This window comes from Lutra lutra, chromosome Y (genome assembly GCF_902655055.1).
Source record: "Lutra lutra chromosome Y, mLutLut1.2, whole genome shotgun sequence".
NCBI lineage: Eukaryota > Metazoa > Chordata > Mammalia > Carnivora > Mustelidae > Lutra > Lutra lutra.
The window spans coordinates 1,958,520-1,979,588 of NC_062297.1; the positions used below are offsets into that span (position 1 = coordinate 1,958,520).

Genomic DNA, 21,069 nt, shown 5'->3' on the forward strand with positions numbered 1-21,069 from the left:
ATCTCAGTAAATTTTTACCATGCATTTATTTAGCAGTTTTCTTTAATAACAAAGTATCTGGGGACAGATCATTAGATTTAAGTCATAATTTTTCTAGAGATAGATCCCTGAAACTGAAAAAGGTTTAATGTTCTGTTTGTTTCCTCTCTTGCAAAATGAACATAATGCTATAGGAGTTCCCAAAGTTAACTGGCTAAGACCGTATATAGAGATATTTTATCTAAAAGCTGATCCTGATAATTGTTTACAAAATGACAGTCACTAGTATGTGTACTACTTTTATAACTGGAACATTATCTCATCCTTTTTGTGGCCCATAACACACTGCATCATTTCCATGTCTACTTTCCCAATGAGGTACTTTCACTGGCTAATATCTTGATTGTTCATTTGTATTAACTATCAATTGGTAGTGATTTATTATTTAATTACTCATAATATTACTTCTAACATTATTAGTAAAATTCATTAATAAAATCTATTTCCCCAAGAAAGGGGACATATTAATTATACAAATTTTTAAAAAGTAATTGTTAATGTTGATCTGACTATGGTAAAATTAATGTATTTCTGTTAAGAATATAATACATATGGGGATATGATTTTAGAATGGTTTAACAAACTGTCACTAAAAGCAAGTTTCTAAAATAATATTAGGTATGAAAATAACTTTACCTTTCATGCATAACTTCATTGCTGAGTTATCTACCCAAAGAAAAAATACTGAAATGAGAAATTAAGATTTTAGAGCAGAATAATCAACGGTATATTCATTATAATGGTACATCTAAAAATTCTCAGCACTTAAAAATTTGAGAAATATTGTAAAAATTGACATATAGGTTTGTTAAAACAGATATGAGCACTAAAAATGGTAACTATAGTACCATTTTTAACTTGTAAATTTTGATGGTAATACAAATTGTCTATGCTAAACGTGTTGACAAATTCTAGAGAATTTCACAAAAATAAGTTTTAGTTGTATTCTGTAGTTATTTAAATGTATTCTCTCATGTTAGGTTGCATTTTGCATATGAAATCATTAAAAGGAATCATTTTATTATAACAAATAGTATCGGCTAATAACTATTTTTTTCAGGAATAGTAATATATTTTACCACATATAATTATTTATTAAGGATTGTGTTTATTATACATAGATTGAGGTCAGAAAAATTGAGGTCACAGGTTTGCTATTTTTCTTAATTTGTATAAGTTTTGTTCAAACATCACATGTACGTACTTACTGAAGATAACAGCATTACATTTTTCAAATACGTGTATTTCAAAGAGTGAAGCTTTGGATTAGAAAATACTGTTATTACTTTTATTCGTTTCTCTATTGTATTTTTCATCACTGTTACTATTATTTTTTCTTTGTAGTTTTAAAAAGTTATTAGACACCATGTGATAGTGTACTGACAATATTTGAGACAGAGATAAGTTACAGATGATTCATAGTAAAAATTTAGTTCCTCCTTTACCTGGATTAAAGTCACTGGAGAAAGACACATTTTATCTTTTAATCTTTTCTTACGGTTTTCCATCAGGAGTTTCTCGGCTCACTCTTCTTCTACATTACCCATCTTCCTTATTCCCTACTTCCTCTGCGGCTCATCATCCAGTTACATCCGGGTTCCTTAGGGCAGTTAAATTGGTTGCGCAGTTGTTTTCGGCCGTTAGTTGAGCTAGTGGTCGGTTGGCGAAGGGTTGAGGCGGGGCATTAGGAAAGCTGGAGGAAAAAAGGTAAGGAATTCAGGGTTTTAAGGATGGAGGAGAAATTTATACCTCTGGAATAATAGCCAATACCGGTATCATGGTTTATATATACTTAAGTTGTGGTAACTCGTTCTTTTAATTTTTCTCTCAAGCATTTTCAGTAAACCTTAAGAATACATGCACAATGTAGCTGAATATGTGTGCATAGAATATTTAGAGGAGTTAGTTGCCTTTTTTATTGGAAAAATGTGTTTATGCTTTTCTTCCGCTGGGGAATGTGTTCCCGCTGCAGCAGTGGAAAGTCCGTGAAGTTCTCGGCTTTTGTTCATGAATGGTGGGGGGATGGGTTAAAATGTATGGGTGTAACGTTTGGGATCAAATATACAATTATAGAGAGCCTTATACTTGGGCAGATAAGTTTTAACTTAATGACCTTATGTACATGTTTTGCTGTATAACTTGGCTTTTCTCATTATATTATGATGCGTCATTGTGGATTTTCAGACATATAGCGAGGGCGCCATTTTGATACATGTGCACTTCTTTTTTTAAGGAGTTTTCTTTATGATTCCGGTGATAAGTGAGAAAATTGTACGCAAAATATTTAACCACTGTGATTACAAACATTTTTATTAATCAGATGTCAAAATATTGATTCACTTCAAAGGAATTCTCAAGTTTTTAGCGTCCATTAAAAAATCACACCATATTAACCAAAATTTGCTAAAATCTTTTCTCCATATATATTCATGGCTTAAATTCCATCAATAAAGGTTTTAATTTGTGCCTTAATATTATGACTTAGCATTTTAGAAATGTTTCAAGAAAGCAATTACTGTAAATAAGGAAAGACTATTTGATAGGTGACCAAAATAAATGGAAATAGATTTGGGCAGGGGAAAACTTCTAAATAAATATAACATATTTATGTGCACTTAAGAAAACTTTAAATGTTAAGTCTTAAATGCAGAAACTCATTTGTTGTCACTTAAAAAATAAAACCTACACTTATGGATACCTGGGTGACTCAGGCTCAATGCGTTAGGTATCTAACTTTCAGCTCAGGTCATGATACCAGAGTCTTGGGATGGAGCCCCTGCTTTGGCTCCTTTTTCTCCACAGCATCTACTGCTCCCTCTCCCACTTCCCTTGGCTTGTGCTTCCTCTCTCGGGACCTTTTCTCTTTCAAAAATAAATAAAGTCTTAAAAATATCCACACTTAAAAAAAAAAAGCCTGCATATTGCACACAAAACAAATAGAGTGGGCTGCAAAACATAAGGATTTTATCAGATGTCTGTAGATAGTGGAGCATTTTATTTCTTTTTTGTTTTAGTTAAGCCAGTGTGCATTTTGTGAAAATAAAGTTTCATTTACTTTTAAGGGAGAGGGGGAAAGGGGGAGAGAATCTTAAGTGTGCAGGGAAGGGACAATTGCTGAAGAAGATGGATTAGTCTTGATCCCAGGACCCTAAGATCATGACTTGGACTACTCAGGCATTTCCCCATTTTAAGTTTTTATTTATTTTTTAATAATCTCTAACACCGATTGTGGAACTAGAACTCATGACTGTGACATTGAGAGTAGCATGGTGCTCTGTTGAAACAACCAGACACCCCAAGTTGTACATTTTAAGTAAAAACCAAAACAGAGCTTATGACCATTGCTTCATTTAAATTTTACATACTTTATAACAAAAGTAGGTCTTTTTGGCTTATATGTTTTACAATGTGTTTATGTTTTAAACCAGTTAACAGCAAAATGGTGGAAGCAGATAGACCTGGGAAGCTGTTTATAGGAGGCCTCAATATTGAGACTAATGAAAAGACTCTTGAAGCAGTATTTGGGAAATATGGTCACATAGTGGAAGGTAACAAGATCAATATCCATGTAAATGTTCAAAATAAATTATACTAAACATATATAATTGAACAGCTAACCTAAAATTCTTCTCTGTCTTTTTAATTTATTTGAGCACTTTTCCTTAATATTTTTGTTTTATATTGGGAAAGCACTAATAGCAATAAATGAAAGTATTCACCTACAAGTCTTTTACCATTGAGAAGAGCAAATAAATAAAATATGTATACTGTGGAGGTAGGGCTTAAAATGGGATAAGATAAACTAACGTAGAGTTCTTCAATATTTTTAGCAACTCGTAATGACGTAAAATGTAAACTTTTTAAAATAACTAGCAAAAGTTTTTTACAGTTATATCCAGGATATGAGTTAAGTTAAAAAGGGCTTAGGAAAAAATCACCAAAGGGTGAACTGATAATTTTCAAAATATTAAGAAAGCATTTTTTATGTACTTCAAGTTTAAAATTTTATATGCACTACAGTTCTTTTGATGAAGGATCGGGAAACCAACAAGTCCAGAGGCTTTGCTTTTATTACATTTGAGAATCCTGCTGATGCTAAGGATGCTGCCAAAGATATGAATGGGAAGGTAAAGGAGTTTCTTAAAAGTTTTCTAGCTGTATTTTTCATTGAATGGTATTTCTATGATGTTTATTTTATTTTTATTATATTTTATTATATTTTATAATACTTTATAATGTTGTAACAATAAGATTGTTTTATTTTTCTAATTTTTAAGGTAGCATAATATGTATTCCAGAATTCTTTACTTGTCACTCTTTGTCACAAAAATACTGGAGAGCATGGTTAAAAGGAGTGAAATGAACATTATTAGCTTTAGCAGTATATGTTAATGCAGTTCTACATTAGCATTCCAGTATTTATTTTTTAAGTTCTTTTTTTATTATTATGTTAGTCACCATACAGTCATTAGTTTTTGATGTAGTGTTCCAAGATTCATTATTTGCTTATGACACCCAAAGCTCCATGCAATATGTGCTCCACTTCAACAGTTTACTCATTATTTTTTTGTCTTCAAAAATTGAATGCCTATATGAAAGTAAATGTTCTATTCAAGTAATAACTTTTTCAAGAATTGTTTTCTTCATAAAACAAATTAATCTTTTCTGTTTGTCTTGCTAGGCTTTTATGCTACAGAACACTTAGATGAATTTCAATAGATTTTTATAAACTCTTTTGTATTATTTTTGTGCAGATTGAGCAGAACCTTTACATTCATACAGACATTCAATTCTTTTGTTTTAAAGATTTTTTATTTATATATTTGACAGAGAGAGAGATCACAAGTAGGCAGAGAGGCAGGCGGGGGGGAGCAGAGAGCCTGATGTGGGGCTCCATCCCAGGATCCTGAGAAAATGACCTAAGCTGAAGGCAGACATTTAACTCACTGAGCCACTCAGGCACCCCAGCATTCAATTTTGAGGAAAAAAATAATAATGAGTAAACTGTTGACGTGGCGATCAAAATAATTATTTGGTCACCTGACCTAACTTTTCTGTTTTTTATTCTATAGTTAGTATTTTTTGTAAAATTGATAAGTGACTACTATATTGGTTGAGGGTTTATTTTGATCAGGTCTTTAATGTACTGATAAATAAAGCAGATAGTCTTATTTTTTTTCTGGATCTTAAAGTCAATAATTATGTATCTCCTATATACTTAGAAGTTTTTCAGTGATTCTGTTAAAATACTGAATACTTTATTGCACTCTACATCATTCCATTCTATAATTTTGGATTCTTTGTTTCTTAGATTATTCTAATCTGTTTTATAGCTTTATTTTTCATTAAGCTCTCCCCAGCATTTTTTTGGACATGTCAATACCTGGATCAGCCTGATAAATAGCATTTTTGTCTTCAAAAACTCAAATTGAATATTCTAAAATTTTATCTTTTCCTTATTTTATATTGTAGGTATTATCTTTTTATACTCATACTATGAGTTCATTTTTTAACTATTTTATTTTTTAGTATTTTTATTGTGTTTATTAAGCTCATTTTTAAATTATTTGAAGGACATTTTTAAGTTCACATAGTGTGGAATACATGTTAGTTTTCTTGTTTTCCCTGTAGATTGGTTTCTGGTACAAAGCAGGCTCTCACTACATACTGACTTTTTTACTTTTATATTTTATGGCTATTAGCATGTAGAATTTGGGTTTGGCTAGGGATTTTGTATTATGTATGGAGGTAAATTAGACTTACTTAGAACAATTGATGATTTCTCTGTTTTCTGGTTTTTTAAGGGTAAGGGCATGAGTTTGTATAGACTTTATTACTAAATTCTTTCATTCAGCAGATGTTTTATTGAGAACTTATGTTTAGCTTTTCATAAAGCAACTGAGTAATGGCTATAAATCACATTAGCTATTTTCTTGTATTTGAGACTGTATAAATAAAATAGTTTCATAAAAACAAATTAAAATAAAATAATAAATAATAAGTAATTAGTTTCATATGTATAAGAATTTCATAAGAAAATGAGTAATAGAATGTACAGGGATAGTGGACAGGACAGTGTTTTAATCCATAAAGATCAAGGAGTTTTAGGGTTTTATAAAAACTGTGTTTTATAAAGGAAGCAGCCATACATAACTTTGCAGAAAATATTTTGGGCCCGGAAATAGCAAATGTATCCCTAGTGTTGGAACTGCTAGTTGTGGCTATTTAGATTGGGCTGTGGACCATACCTACCAGAAGTCTTGGTTTAGGATTTAAGATTCTTTTCCCTAAGTAATAAAAAATGGCCAGAATGTTTTATATGGGATAATTATTACAAATTAGGTTTTTAAAAATCAAGTTGGCCCCTGGGCACAATAAACCATTCTGAAATTATTAGGAAATTAAGAAATATAATCATCTCTGAAAAATGAGAATAATGAAATACTATATTAAAAAGTTGCTTTCTAGGGACATACTTAAAGCAAAGCTGAATAATAATGGAGTATGGCAAAACATTAAGACCAAATAGTGTTCTATTAAAAGCGAAGAAAGTTACAACAGTACCTAACAGCTGCAGTCATGTTAGGAAATTTCCTTTTAACTTTTAACAGAACAAATACTAAAAAATAATACAGAATCTAAATAATCATTTTGAATCATTTTGAATAATAGTAACTTCTAATTGACAGTACACATTGATATATCCTTGGGATACTGGAAATTTTAAATGATAGAAATACAAAAATGAGGCCTATGTGGCTCAGTCAGTTAAGAGACTGCCTTCAGCTTAGGTCATGATCCCAGGGTTCTGGGATCAAGTCCCACATCCAGCTCCTTGCTCAGCAGGGATCCTGCTTCACCCTCTGCCTCCTCCTCTCTCTGTCTCTCATGAATAAAGAAAGTATGAAATAAATAAAAAAAATGAAGGGAGTTATACATTAGAAAATGTATATTTCCAGGGAGCCTGGGTGGTTCACTGGGTGAAACCTCTGCCTTCGGCTCATGTCATGATCTCAGGGTCCTGGGAGTAAGCCCCACATCCAGCTTTCTGCTTGGCAGGGAGCCTGTTCCCCCCACCTCTCTCTCTGCCTGCAACTCTGCCTACTTGTGATCTCTCTCTCTCTCTCTGTCAAATAGATAAAATATTTTTTTAAAAAAGAAAATGTATATTTTCATGATATGTGAGAGCAATTAATTATGATACTAGATACTTCAAGGAGTCTCAATAACCAAGACATATATGTATGTGTACGTATTAATTATCTTAATAACCAATAAATATATACATATACTGTATACATATAATACAATAACCAATACATACATATACTCATCCTATACATAAGAGGATTTAATGGAAAGCAGTTAATAGTTAAATGTCTAATATTTGGCAGATGAAGGACCTGATAATTGTTTTCTTTAGTTGAACTTGATTTTATGTTCAGTAATGAGTAGATTTGTAAAATTTGCTAAATTGGTGCAATGTTCCTGATATTATACTTAATCTCTTTAGTCTTTGGATGGAAAAGCAATTAAAGTGGAGCAAGCCAACAAACCATCTTTTGAAAGTGGTGGAAGACGGAAGCCACCACCTCCTCCAAGACACAGAGGCAATCCAAGAAATGTGAGATGTGGAAGAGGAGGAAGTGGAGGAGCAAGAGGGCGTTCCTCACGTGGAGGACACTTGGGTAATGTGTTAAAATATAAAGATGCAACCGTAGGACTGGAAAACAGTAAGTGTGAATGTATGGAAATACCTTATTTGGGGAAATATCTAAGGGAAACATCTAGAGCTTTTTTATATTTACTCAGAAAAAGATTAAAAGCCACTGCTTCACAAATACATATGTATCTTTGTTGTGTGTATTGGAGGGATAATGAATCATTGAAAATGGCATTTATAGACTTTTTAGAGAATATGTCTTTTGTCCCATTGAGAGGCAATTTTGTTATTCACTAAACTGATCTTGAGAATATTTTACATATTTCTGCCATGTATAAGAATATTCCATGAGAGACTATGGACTCTGAAAAACAACCTGAGGGTTTTGAAGGGCAGAGGGTGGGAGGTTGGGGGAGCCAGGTGGTGGGTATTATGGAGGGCACATATGGCCTGCACTGGGTGTGGTGCATAAATAATGAATTCTGTTACGCTGAAAAGAAATTAATTTAAAAAAAGAATATTCAATTTTTTTACCTATGGAAATACTGGAGAATGAGAATATATCTAAACATTTTTCTGGTTAAGAAGGTAAAATGATTCTTGATGATTTAATATGCATTTTTTAGATTTTATTTATTTCTTTATTTGACAGACAGAGATCACAAGTAGGCAGAGAGGCAGGCAGAGAGGCGGAAGCAGGCTCCCTGCTGAGCAGAGGGTCCAATGTGGGACTTGATCCCAGGACCCTGAGATCATGACCTGAGCTGAAGGTGGAGGCTTAACCCACAAAGCCACCCAGGCACCCCTTAATATGCATTTCCTAATATACCAGTAAAATTGAACATAACAAAATTTTTATTGGCTATTATTATTTAAGTGCATTATAAGAGTTTTATGTTAATTTACTCTTTTAGATAAAGAATCTTGATGCATCTTTCCCTTTAGATTTCAAATATGTTGCTTTAATGTGAATATAAAATGCTTCTTGAGTTTTTCTAGGTTTTCCAAACTAACTTTCACAATACATCTTTGATCTGTATCATGTAAGAAAACAGTTAGTTATGAATACTTAAGACCTTAGTATTGTTTAGTAAATATTTTCAGATAATGATTGAAACTTAATCAGAGGGGAGACGAACCATGACTCACCCTAACCCTAAGGTTAACCCTAACCCTAATAAACAAACTGAGGATTTTAGAGGGGAGGGGAGTGGGGAATGGGTGAAACTGATGGTGGGTATTAGGGAGGGTGTGTATTGCATGGAGCACTGGGTGTTACACATAAACAATGAATCTTGGTACACTATGTCAAAAACCAATGATGTATGGTGAATAACAACACAATAAAAAATGTTGATTGTACTTTACTAAAAATATTTTATTTAAACACAGATGATGGAGAATATTCTCTTAACCTCCACATGAGTTCTTCCAGGGGACCCTTTCCAGTTAAAAGAGGTCCATCTTCCAGAAGCGGAGGTCCTCCTCCTAAAAGATCTGCTCCTTCTGCTCCCGGGCGTAGCAATAGAGGGATTGGAGGAAGAGGTAAATACTGTGAATTACAGTATTTTATTATTATTATCACAGTAGTTTATTATGAATGAAAATCAGTTATTTTTCAGAAGCTGATTTCAAGAATCAAAATGGAAAGAAAGCATATGGTCGTATTTATTGATCACTATTTATTTTGGTTATGATCTAATTTTTTAGTTTTTAATTTTAGATGCATTAGGTGATTAAGAAACAGTGTTAAAACACTAAGTTTTCTATTAAATTAAATCCACATTTGCTATAGAATGCCTCTTCATATTTTTAAAATTTCCTACTAACAAAATGCTTTTGTCAGTGGGTTCCTTATATTGCATGATTTCAAGATCAAGATTTACTTGAAAATTAAAATGTCCTGTGAGAGAGTATTCTGATGTGTAGCATAGTTGGATTGTGTATTTTGATCACCTGGTTTCTGTTAGTTATTAATTAGTTATAAATAATAAATGCAACTTGCCATATTTTTTCCTTTCTGTGTTTGGACCATGATGGTGCTTTACTAAAAAGATTCTGTTTTAAATGCAGATGATGGTGGATACACACCCTGAGCATGAGTTCTTTGAAAGTGTGCCATTGATGTCCTAATCTAAGTTATTAGAAAGTTCAATTTTAAAATCCTAATTATGTGCAAGTATTGTCTTTGTTTTGTGAGAATACTAAGAAATGGATGAAAAGATTGGTTGCTTCGAAGAATCCTCTCATTGGAAAGGAAATACCCAGTATTAAGGATTTCATGATAAATAAATGGAAAACATTTTGTTATTTAGATGAGCAGAGATCACTATGGGGTTTGATGGTTACTTAAAAAATAAGCCTTGATAGACTTAAAACATTTAAATAATAGACATATAAACTTTAAATAATTATTTAAGTTGGAGGAAATAATAGAAGGGCACTTAGTTATGAAGCTATTATAATATAGTTATGAAATATTCGAAGATACAAGTTCATCACTAAGGTTGATGAAGAGATGTTTTAAACCATAAGATAACTGTCCTTAGGAAATTTGAAATCACTTGAGAGAATTTAAAGCAGGCAAGAGATAAGTAGAATAAAATATAAGAAGAGATAATTTTGAGAAGGAGGTATAAGATCTTGGATTAAACAGAGTAGGAATCAAGAGGGTAAAGAATGTCTTAGTAAAGAAATAGACAACATATTTTCAAATTTAGAGAATGTGAAAACTTCAGTTTTAATTTGGCATTGCTGTATCTATCTCTTAGGGTAGAAGTTGTCATTATCAGATTTACCTTTCATATGTAGAAGATAAGTGAAACTAAGTATAATTTGCTGTTGTCTTAAATATAGAAGAAGCCTACATGTTTCCTATGAAATAATTAAACAAAGTAAGGGAGGGCTGAATTCTAGGAACCAAGAATAATAATTCATCTGTGAAGAGAATATTTATGGGACAAAATTTCATATTTAGGATACACTACTTTTCAAATAAGCCCTTAAATAATATTGCTTAAAAAGCACTAGACATCAACATTGCCATCATTACAAAGACTAAGCTATTAGCCATTTGGTATGATAAATTAGAAAATATATGTAAAGAATTTGGCATGTAGTGCCCCAAGTACTGCAGGTGCAAGTGGGATGAATTGAAATTAATACTTTTTTTAAAAAAGATTTTATTTATTTGACAGAGATCACAGGTAGGCAGAGAGAGAGGAGGAACCAGGCTCCATGCTGAGCAGAGAGCCTGACGCGGGGCTCGATCCCAGGACCCTGGGACCATGACCTGAGCCGAAGGCCGGGATTTAACCCACTGAGCCACCCAGGCACCCCAATACTTTTTTTTTAATCTGAAAAAAGATACATATATATTTCAGTTAGTAAACAACTTGCAGGTTTTACATGTTTTCTTTTCATGAACAATTAGTAGGAAAATAAAAAGAAGAAAAAGAAAATAATCTTTGAGCTGAAGCAGTTTTAAGGACTGAATTGTGTGAATTTTTTGTTTAAGCTTTTGAGAAACACTACAAAGGAATAGTGGACTACAGAAAGCTATGGGAAATACTGAGGTGATAAGGAATATTTAGGAATTAAAGAGAAAAACAGCATTGTAAATGTGTAGAGAGGTATAGAATGCAGGGTACATCACATATACAGAGTACTAGAAGTTTTGCAGTTGGGGCAGTAAATAGAAGATAATGGAGGGGCGCCTGGGTGGCTCAGTGGTTTAAGCTCTGCTTCAGCTCAGGTCATGATCTCAGGGTCCTGGGATTGAGCCCTGCATCAGGCTCTCTGCTAGACAGTGAGCCTGCTTCCCCCTCTCTGCCTGCCTATGATGTCTTTCTGTCAAATAAATAAAATCTTAAAAAATTTTAAAAAGGATTATTTAAAAAAGAAAATAATGGAGATAGTTAATGAAAGCAGGAAAAGGCACAGTTTGTTTCATGCAGTGGAGAGACTGTTTTAAGAAAAACAAGGATGTGTAGTAGAAACATGTTTGAAATAATTAGAGTAAAGTGACTATAGAGAAGTCAGTAAAGGAAAGTGATGAATAATGGGATAATTACTTAATATCTTAAAGTGACTTATAAATCCCTTTGCTGAGAAAATAAGTAAGTATGCTTGGCAGTGTTAGATGTATACATGGGTAAACAAGAGAGCACATGGTGGGGAATCTTGAAATCTTAAAAAAGATTATGAAATGACTTAGGTAAATAGGAAAATAGTTTGACACTAAATTGTGCAATTGAAACATATCAGCTAATATTCTGATTTTTTTTTTTTACCTACTGATGGTAATTTAAAGGTTGTGCAAGATGGACAGAGGGGGAGAAGATACCAGAAGATGAGACATTCAGAAATATGTAGAAAGCAGGCAAAAAAAATCATAAATAGTATCTTAAGGGAGAAACCTTTTAAAAATTGTTTAAAGAAATCTGTTTTGAATTTTTCTTTTTTATAAAAGTTACTAAGATACTTATTTAAGAATTTTTAAATTAAAGGTCCACAAACACGTGGGAGAGAAAATTATAGAGGTCCTTCACGCAAAGAGCCAGTCTCTTCCCGAAGAGATGCCTACATTGCACCAAGAGATGATGGTTACAATACCAAAGATAGGTAAATGAAAACAAAGTATATAAACTGTTAAGTCATAGTAGATTTTTTTGTTTGGAAGCAAAATTCACTAACTAAATATTTGAAAGTTAATAACTCAGTAATAGTACATTTACGGTGTTAAGCAGTTACCATCTTTATGTAGTTCAAAACATTTTTACCATCCCCAGATAACATGTAATGTTACCCCCACATGATTCTAGTGCCTAACAAACACCTGTGTTCTGTCTCTGAATTTCCCTATTCTGCACAGATTATACAAATGCAGTCAAACCATTGTAACGTTTTGTGTCTGGCTTCTTTAGCACAATTTTTTTCAAGAAACATGCATGTTATAGCATGAATCCTTATTATGGATTTTTATGTGTTTTTATATTCCATTATATATGCAATTAACACATATTTACACCATTGACAGTTGGAAGCATTAATCTACAAATATCTGAATACTGTTTTCAGTTCTTTCGGCATATACTTAGGTGTGGAGTTTTGGGGTCCTGTTGTTATTCTGTAATTTTTTAAGGAACCACCAGCCATTCCCAAGGGACTGCACTATTTTATATTTTTACTATCAATATACAGATTCTAACTTCTTTACATTACTAACATTTAATATTTTCTTTTAAATCCAACATGTTAGGTGTGGTAAAGAAGTGACTGGTTTGTGTTTTGATTTGTATTTACCTAATTACTGATTGAGCATCTTTTTTTTTAATTTTTTAAATTTATTTTCAGTGTAACAGTATTCATTGTTTTTGCACCACACCCAGTGCTCCATGCAATCCGTGCCCTCTCCAATACCCACCACCTGGTTCCCCCAACCTCCCACCCACCGCCCCTTCAAAACCCTCAGATTGTTTTTCAGAGTCCATAGTCTCTCATGGTTCACCTCCCCTTCCAAATTCCCCCAACTCCCTTCTCCTCTCTAACTCCCCTTGTCCTCCATGCTATTTGTTATGCTCCACAAATGAGTGAAACCATATGATAATTGACTCTCTCTGCTTGACTTATTTCACTCAGCATAATCTTCCCCAGTCCCATCCATGTTGCTACAAAAGTTGGGTATTCATCCTTTCTGATGGAGGCATCATACTCCATAGTATATATGGACCACATCTTCCTTATCCATTTGTCCATTGAAGGGCATCTTGGTTCTTTTCACAGTTTGGCGACCGTGGCCATTGCTGCTATAACAGTGGGGTACAGATGGCCCTTCTTTTCACTCCATCTGTATCTTTTCACTCCATCTGTATCTATACCCAGTAGTGCAATTGCAAGGTCATAGGGAAGCTCTATTTTTAATTTCTTGAGGAATCTCCACACTGTTTTCCAAAGAGGCTGCACCAACTTGGATTCCCACCAACAGAGTAAGAGGGTTCCCCTTTCTCCACATCCCCTCCAGCACATGTTGTTTCCTGTCTTGCTAATTTTGGCCATTCTAAGTGGTGTAAGGTGGTATCTCAATGTGGTTTTAATTTGAAACTCCCTGATGGCTAGTGATGATGAACATTTTTTCATGTGTTTGATAGCCATTTGTATGTCTTCATTGGAGAAGTGTCTGTTCATGTCTTCTGCCCATTTTTTGATGTGATTATCTGTTTTGTATGTGTTGAGTTTCAGGAGTTCTTTATAGATCCTGGATATCAACCTTTGTACTGTCATTTGCAAATATCTTCTCCCATTCCGTGGGTTGCCTCTTTGTTTTCTTGACTGTTTCCTTTGCTGTGCAGAAGCTTTTGATCTTGACAAAGTCCCAAAAGTTCATTTTTGCTTTTGTTTCCTTTGCCTTTGGAGACGTATTTTGAAAGAAGTTGCTGTGGCTGATATCGAAGATATTACTGCCTATGTTCTCCTCTAGGATTCTGATGGATTCCTGTCTCACATTGAGGTCTTTTATCCATTTTGAGTTTATCTTTGTGTACGGTGTAAGAGAATGGTCGAGTTTCATTCACTCTTCTACATATAGAGCATCTTTTGTTTTTTAATTTTTTTAAATTTCTTTTTAGCATAACAGTATTCATTGTTTTTGCACCACACCCAGTGCTCCATGCAATCCGTGCCCTATCCAATACCCACCACCTGGCTCCCCCAACCTCCAACCCCCACCCCTTCAAAACCCTCAGATTGTTTTTCAGAGTCTATAATCTCTCATGGTTCATCTTTTGATGTACTTGTTGGCCATTTGTTTATCTTCTTTAGAGAAAAGTTTATTCAAGTCTGCCAAATGTTTTGTCTTTTTATTGTCAGTTTTTTATGTATATTCTGGATATAAGAAACTGCATTTTAAAAATTTGCTGCTTTATTTAAGTTATTCGAGCAGAGATTATCCAAGTTCCCGAGACACCAAGGATTATGCTCCACCAACCAGAGACTATGCTTACCGTTACTATGGCCATTCAAGTTCTCGGGATGAACATTACTCTAGAGGATATAGGTACTATGAAAATTAAATTTTTATCAAATAGCTGCTTGCAATTCTTGTTGCATGAATGCCTTTTCTTTTATTTTAGTGATCGTGATGGCTGTGGTGGTGGTCGTGATAGAGATTACTCCGAACATTCAAGTGGAGGCTCTTACAGAGAGTCATGTGAGAGTTATGGTAAGAGTCCAACTGTTACTGAATATTCATGCAATTAGATTCAACAGGCCAGATTGTTGGGCATATATTGTTACTTTTAATTTCACAGGCAAAACTACAATATGGCCTTTTATTAGTTTAAGGATTTTTAAATTATTTTTTTATTGTCCATAACAGGTTCCTTTTGAGAATAAATTGATAGTCTCATCAAAAACTTTTGTCATTTTTTTTAAAGATTTTATTTATTTATTTGACAGATAGAGATCACAAGTAGGTGGAGAGGCAGGCAGAGAGAGAGAGGAGGAGGCAGGTTCCCTGCTGAGCAGAGAGCCCAATGTGGGGCTCGATCCCAGGACACTGGGACCATGACCTGAGCCGAAGGCAGAGGCTTTAACCCACTGAGCCACCCAGGCGCCCATCTTTTGTCATTTTAAAAGCATAATAAAAATATGAACATCAGAATTTCAACCCCTTTTCAGAAGCTGTGACAGAACATTTACTTCAAATTATTTAACCTAAAACATGCTACATTTTCATTTCCTTTTAAAATAAAAAATACCTCATTAGTGCAGCATAATATCTTTTCACAAGAGGCAGATAAAAACATAATTCTTCCAAATATTAAGTACTTAAACTATGATCATGGTGTAATGATGCCACAAAAATTGTTGTGTAGTAAGTTTTTTACTTTATCATTGACCTTACAGGTAGCTCCCGTGGTGCACCACCAGCACGTGGGCCCCCTCTGAGTTATGGTGGAAGCAGTCGGTATGATGATTATAGCAGCACACGTGATGGATATGGTGGAGGTCGGGAAAGTTACTCAAGCAGCCGGAGTGATCTCTATATAAGTCGTGAGCGTGGTGGCAGACAAGAACGAGGGTTTCCACCCTCTATGGATAGGGTGTACCCTTCTCCTCGTGAATCGTATGGTAGCTCAAGTTGTGGGGCTTCCAGAGGAGGTCATGGGGGAAACCGATCTGAAAGAGGAGGCCGTAGCAGATACTAAAAATAAGTTCTCTACCAATTTAAGGGAAAACTTAAAGAGAAAACTTAACTGCAACTTTTTTTTCTGTTATTCTAGTACTAATAAAAGAAAAATGTTACTTAAATGGGAAAGGCATACATTAACTTGCCCTCCATGAATTTTTGGATAAGATGTATAAGATAAAAAAAAAAGTTTTCAAAGTAATTTCACAATTGTTAATGTTAATTGATGAAAACTAGATAAGCTGTTTGAATGTATGTTTGCATTGTTAAAACTTTTAGAATATAAAATGCCATGAAATATTATTTCTTGTCTGATTTTATTACTGACTTAAAGTAAAAGCAAAAGAAAAAATAGGAAAACAAATTTTTATGGAAGGTGAAATGCACTGTTTGCCTAAAATGTCCTTTTGTGTCTGAATACTGACACAAGTAACATACTGAAAAGCAGTATGATACTTCTCCACAGCAAGGGGAACCTATTTTCCACTTGGGCATACTAAGCCAATTGTGTGTTCTTTTTTTGTAAACATAAGTGTATAAAAGATTTGCTATACCTCCAAAAAAGGCTACAAAAGAATGTGTTTGCCTCATTACACTAGTGTCCTCCTAAAGAAATGATGTAAGTTGAAAGAAAAATTAGATCTCGCAGGATACAGAAGTTTAGGAAATAAAGAAGTAAGCATCCATTTCTTACCCAGATTAAAGCAGCAAATGACCAGGGTGGGAATAATGATAATGAAACCAGTTTTTCACCTATATCAAAACGAGACAGTTAACTTTAGAGAGAATTAAGATTTAATTAAATAAATGCTCCTAGATTTAAAAACATTGGTAAATAAGCAAAAGTATTGGTAAACAAATTTTTGTTTTGGAATTATTCATTAACTACCTTGGGACTATTTGAAGATGTAACTCAAAGGCTTCATATATGCTCTTACAAACATTGAGTTTTCAGTAAAATTAGGTGAAAATCAATAGGAATTTTAAAAATTCATTTATTTTTGGAAGTTGAGTGTCTAAAAAGCTTTGATAACCCTGCCTAATTGAGTTTGGAAAACTACAGGAAAATGGAATTTTTTTAAGGAAAAGCATAAGGGAAAACACATACTGGAGCACCGGAGGTTTAACTAAACTAAAAATTACCTTATGATACTGAAATGGTAAACGGGGACAAATGGGAAGAAACCAAATTTTGGACTAAAGTGAAAAATCAATTTTACAAATACCTCCAAATGTTCAACATTTAATTCTTAAAAATACAGACTAAGGGCATCTGGGTGGCTCAGTCGGTTAGGCATATGCATTTGACTCAGGTCGTGATCTCATGGTACTTTGACCCATCCCTGCATCAGTTTGCCTGCTCAGCCAGGAGTCTGCTGCTTCTCACTCTGCTCATTTCATGTTTGTGCTACCACATGCATGCATAAGCTCTCATTCTCCTTCAATGAGAGCATAAGCTCTCATTCTCCTACAGACCGATTTTACAAAAGGGAAGTATTACTTTTCATGAGTAAATGTTGATGAAGATCAGCAATAGGAATACTCAAAAGATTAGTTAATTTGAAAAACTTAACCCCAAATAGGATAGAAGTATTTTTCAAAGAAACCATTTCCATCTTTGTATATTTGGGTGAAATTTTTACTGTTACAAAAAATAAAAGATGTTTTCATTCACTAATGCTGTAGATTTATGAAGATTGAACAAGAAGGATAGGAATTTCCCAGCAATCTTGCCTATTTGTATAGTGGGGGGACAGGAAATAGCATCTGTGGTATTCCAGTCTGGGGGCTTTAAACTCCAGAAAGGTTCTTGACAAGATGTTGTCATTATGGTAATATAAGTTATGTGGGAAGAGAGTAATAACACAAAAGATAAAATTTCTCCCCCCCCCCTCATTAACAAGTTAGAGTAAATGTTGAATGAAAATTCATAACCAGAGCTGAAAGTGTATCTTCTTAAAGTTTTCATAGGAACATAATTCTCAGGGAATAAATTTATCTGTAATCCAGTGTAGAAATTTATTTAAATTGGATTTTTAAAAAAGTTTATTTTCTCTCTACATTTTATAGGACTAATCAAAGGAGATGTATTGTTTTTGAGTTGGTTCTACATACAGTTTACATTAGTTGGCTTTGAAAGATAGCAATCATAAAATTCCTAATTGAACAAATTTGAGTCAAAGTTAATTATGGGGATGCCTGCGTGGCTCAGTAGGTTAAAGCCTCTGCCTTCAACTCAGATCATGGTCTCTTGGTCCTGGGATCAAGCCCCACATCTGGCTTTGTGCTCAGCAGGGAGCCTGCCCCCCCGCCCCCGCCTGCCTCTCTGCCTACTTAATGATCTCTGTCAAGTAAATAAAATCTTTAAAAAGTTAATTATGTCCTGTTCTTGATTCTAGTCATTAAAACTGGTTTGTTATCTTAAAGCATATTAAGGTTCCTTTAAAAACTATGTGTAAACAAGGTCACACCAAGTTTCCTGTGTTTATTGATTCAGAAGTCAATGTGCATGATCTTTCGTAGGTGCTAAACATAACAGCAGTGTATAATATAGATTCTCTTACCTCGTGGTAATGTTTTTTTTTATTTTTTAATGGAGCTGTAGGTTGATGAGAAGGAAGAAATTTCCTGTTTTTTACAAATCCTTCTAGCTGGAGTATGAGTGACATTTATATGAGGCAGATTAACAGGAAAAAAATTTAACTTCGTATCAATGGGGAATCTATACAAATATGAAATTCCAAATGATGTAGGAAAAACCTTTGAGTTCAAATCCAATGTCCAAGAAAGAATTCTTGAGACATCTTCGGTGCAAAAAGGTAATTAAAGTACAAGGACAGGAGCTGTGGGTAGAACACTTCACTGGGGTCATGAGGAATGGCCCATTATATACTTTCAAGTTGGGAGAGGTTTAGGGAGAGTGCAAGTTTCTCAGGAGTCTTAGAAACAAGGTTTCCAGGACCTTAAGGGGTAATTCATACTATAACTTAGCTATCTGTGATGATTACTCCCTTTGTGCAGCACGTCTTCCTTCTAAATTCTGTTGAGTCACGTAAGCGGGGATGAGGGGTTAAAGGAAAAGCGCTTTCCTGAATCTGCTGGGTTTAGAAGCTTGTAACTGAAAATAATCTAGTAGCACATTTTGTGGAAACCTGTCCTTAGTCCCAACAAGATTTTTCAATATTAGAGGTAATTTATATTAACTGCCATGTATGTAAAATGTATGTTTTGTATTATTTGTTTTCATATGCTTTCACTTCTATGTTGAACATGAGAAATAGCATGGAGAACATTAGAAGGAATAGAAAAATGAAGAGAGGGAATGAGACCAGGAGACAAACCATAAAAGACTATGGACTCTGGGAAACCAACTGAGGATTTCAGAAGGGAAGGGGATGGGGGAATGGGTTAGCCTGGTGATGGGTATTAAGGAGGGCACGGATTGCATGGAGCACTGGATGTTAAAGGTAAGCAATGAATCATGGAACACTGAATTAAAAAACTAATGATGTACTGTATGGTGACTAACATAACAATAAAAAATTTAAAAATCACTGTCCAGTTATCTCAATATCTTTTATTAAAATGTCCAGTTTTTATGCCCAGTGACTTAAAATACTACCTTTGTAGTGGGCTAAATTTTCACCTATGTGAGAGGATTTTTGGACCTCTAATTCTGTTCCATGGGAGAGGATTCCCTATCACTTCATTTTTTTTCTTTCTGCCTCTGCATAGGTAAGTACCAAGTGTTTAATTATAGAGGCTTTGAATCTTTTTCTCCTTTTCTCTTTTTTTTTTTCCAATTTGGTAAAATACACATAACAGAAAGCTTACCATTTATTTTTAAGTGTACAGTTCAGGGACATTAAGAACATTGGTAAAGTTGTGCAACCACCACCACCATCCATCTCCAAAACTCTCAACATTAAAAATAGAAACTGTATCCATGAAACGGTAACTTTTTCATAGTCATGGATTGTATTTTTGTTACTGAATTTGCCTGTTTTGGGTACTGAAGGGGATTGGTTTTGTCCCTTCAAAATATATCTTTTTGGCATGAGTACAGTATTTTGAGCTACAAGCAGTCAAAACCCAGCCGATTCAGGAAAATCTCTTTCCTCCCCCTCAAGTGCCTAAATTTACATTGAATAAGGACCCTGTACCAGAAAGAGAGGTTTTACCAGATACTTTTTCATCTAAGAAACTCTGTTGCATACCAGTGCAACCTTTGTTTCCCAAATATCTCTTTCAATGGCTGACCTTCTCCTTGCATCCTCAGACCTACCCCTTTCCTTAACTCAGGATATTACATAAACTTGAATTACTTAGCTACTTTTGGGTCTCCTCTTTTAGGGTATCCCAGACATATGACCTTTCTTTGTTTCCTGCTTCTAATGTTATCAATTCATTTATTAGACCAGCCAAAAAACCTAGAGGGACTAAGTAAGATTTTCCTCATCTCCGCAGAATCATACATTTGTCTTTTTCTATCCAGTCAATTTCACTTAGGAAACTGTCTCCAAGTTTTCCATGTTACAAGAGATGTCTGAATTCCCTTTCTTGTGAAGGTCATGTTTATCCATTTTATCACTTCAAGGACAATTTGAGTTGTTTCCATATTTTGTCTATAGGAATAATGCTGCTATGATGTTACAGAAGTCTCCGGTTCAGTATCTGTTTTTAGTTCATTTGGGGATATATCCTAGAAGTGGGATTGTTTGGTTACAAGGGTAATTATGTTGTAAATTATTGTGGAGCCACCATACTGTTTTCCAGAACAGCTGTACTGTTTTACCTTCCCAATAGCACTGCACAAGGGTTCCCTTATCCCAATACATTACCAGCAATTTTTACTTCATTACACATTCTAATGTATGTGTAGTGGTATCTAATTATGGATTTGATATGCACTTCCCCTAGACTTCTGATTTTTATTGTCTGTTTACGCTGAAGAAGACCAGACTATTTCATCTCAAAATGTTAAATTGACTATGGGTCAAATTTTCCAACCAAGTCAGAGAAAGCTTTTTAAACTTCATTAAGTGACACAAATAATTGAGATAGGGAACCAGTCATAGAAAGAGAGCTATTTAGGGAATACACACACAAACGCACGCACGCGCACACACACACACACACACACACCACACATATAAATACATATATATATATATATATA

At 34.1% G+C, this 21,069-nt stretch overlaps 1 protein-coding gene across 2 annotated transcripts; it reads left to right on the forward strand.

The window, feature by feature from the left end:
* The first annotated feature begins 1,687 nt into the window (after positions 1–1,687).
* LOC125092601 (RNA-binding motif protein, X chromosome-like) lies at positions 1,688–15,977 on the forward strand. Of its 2 annotated transcripts, none has more exons than XM_047716977.1 (9): positions 1,688–1,746; positions 3,468–3,587; positions 4,060–4,166; positions 7,553–7,772; positions 9,095–9,247; positions 12,211–12,325; positions 14,631–14,756; positions 14,833–14,921; positions 15,608–15,977. In XM_047716977.1, exons 2-9 carry the CDS (start codon positions 3,479–3,481, stop codon positions 15,907–15,909), a joined length of 1,221 nt encoding a protein of 406 aa, XP_047572933.1. In that variant the 5' UTR covers positions 1,688–1,746; positions 3,468–3,478; the 3' UTR covers positions 15,910–15,977. The 2 variants fall into 2 exon arrangements, with proteins under 2 accessions (XP_047572933.1, XP_047572934.1); XM_047716978.1 differs by having other exon boundaries at positions 7,553–7,727.
* The last annotated feature ends 5,092 nt before the right edge of the window (positions 15,978–21,069 follow it).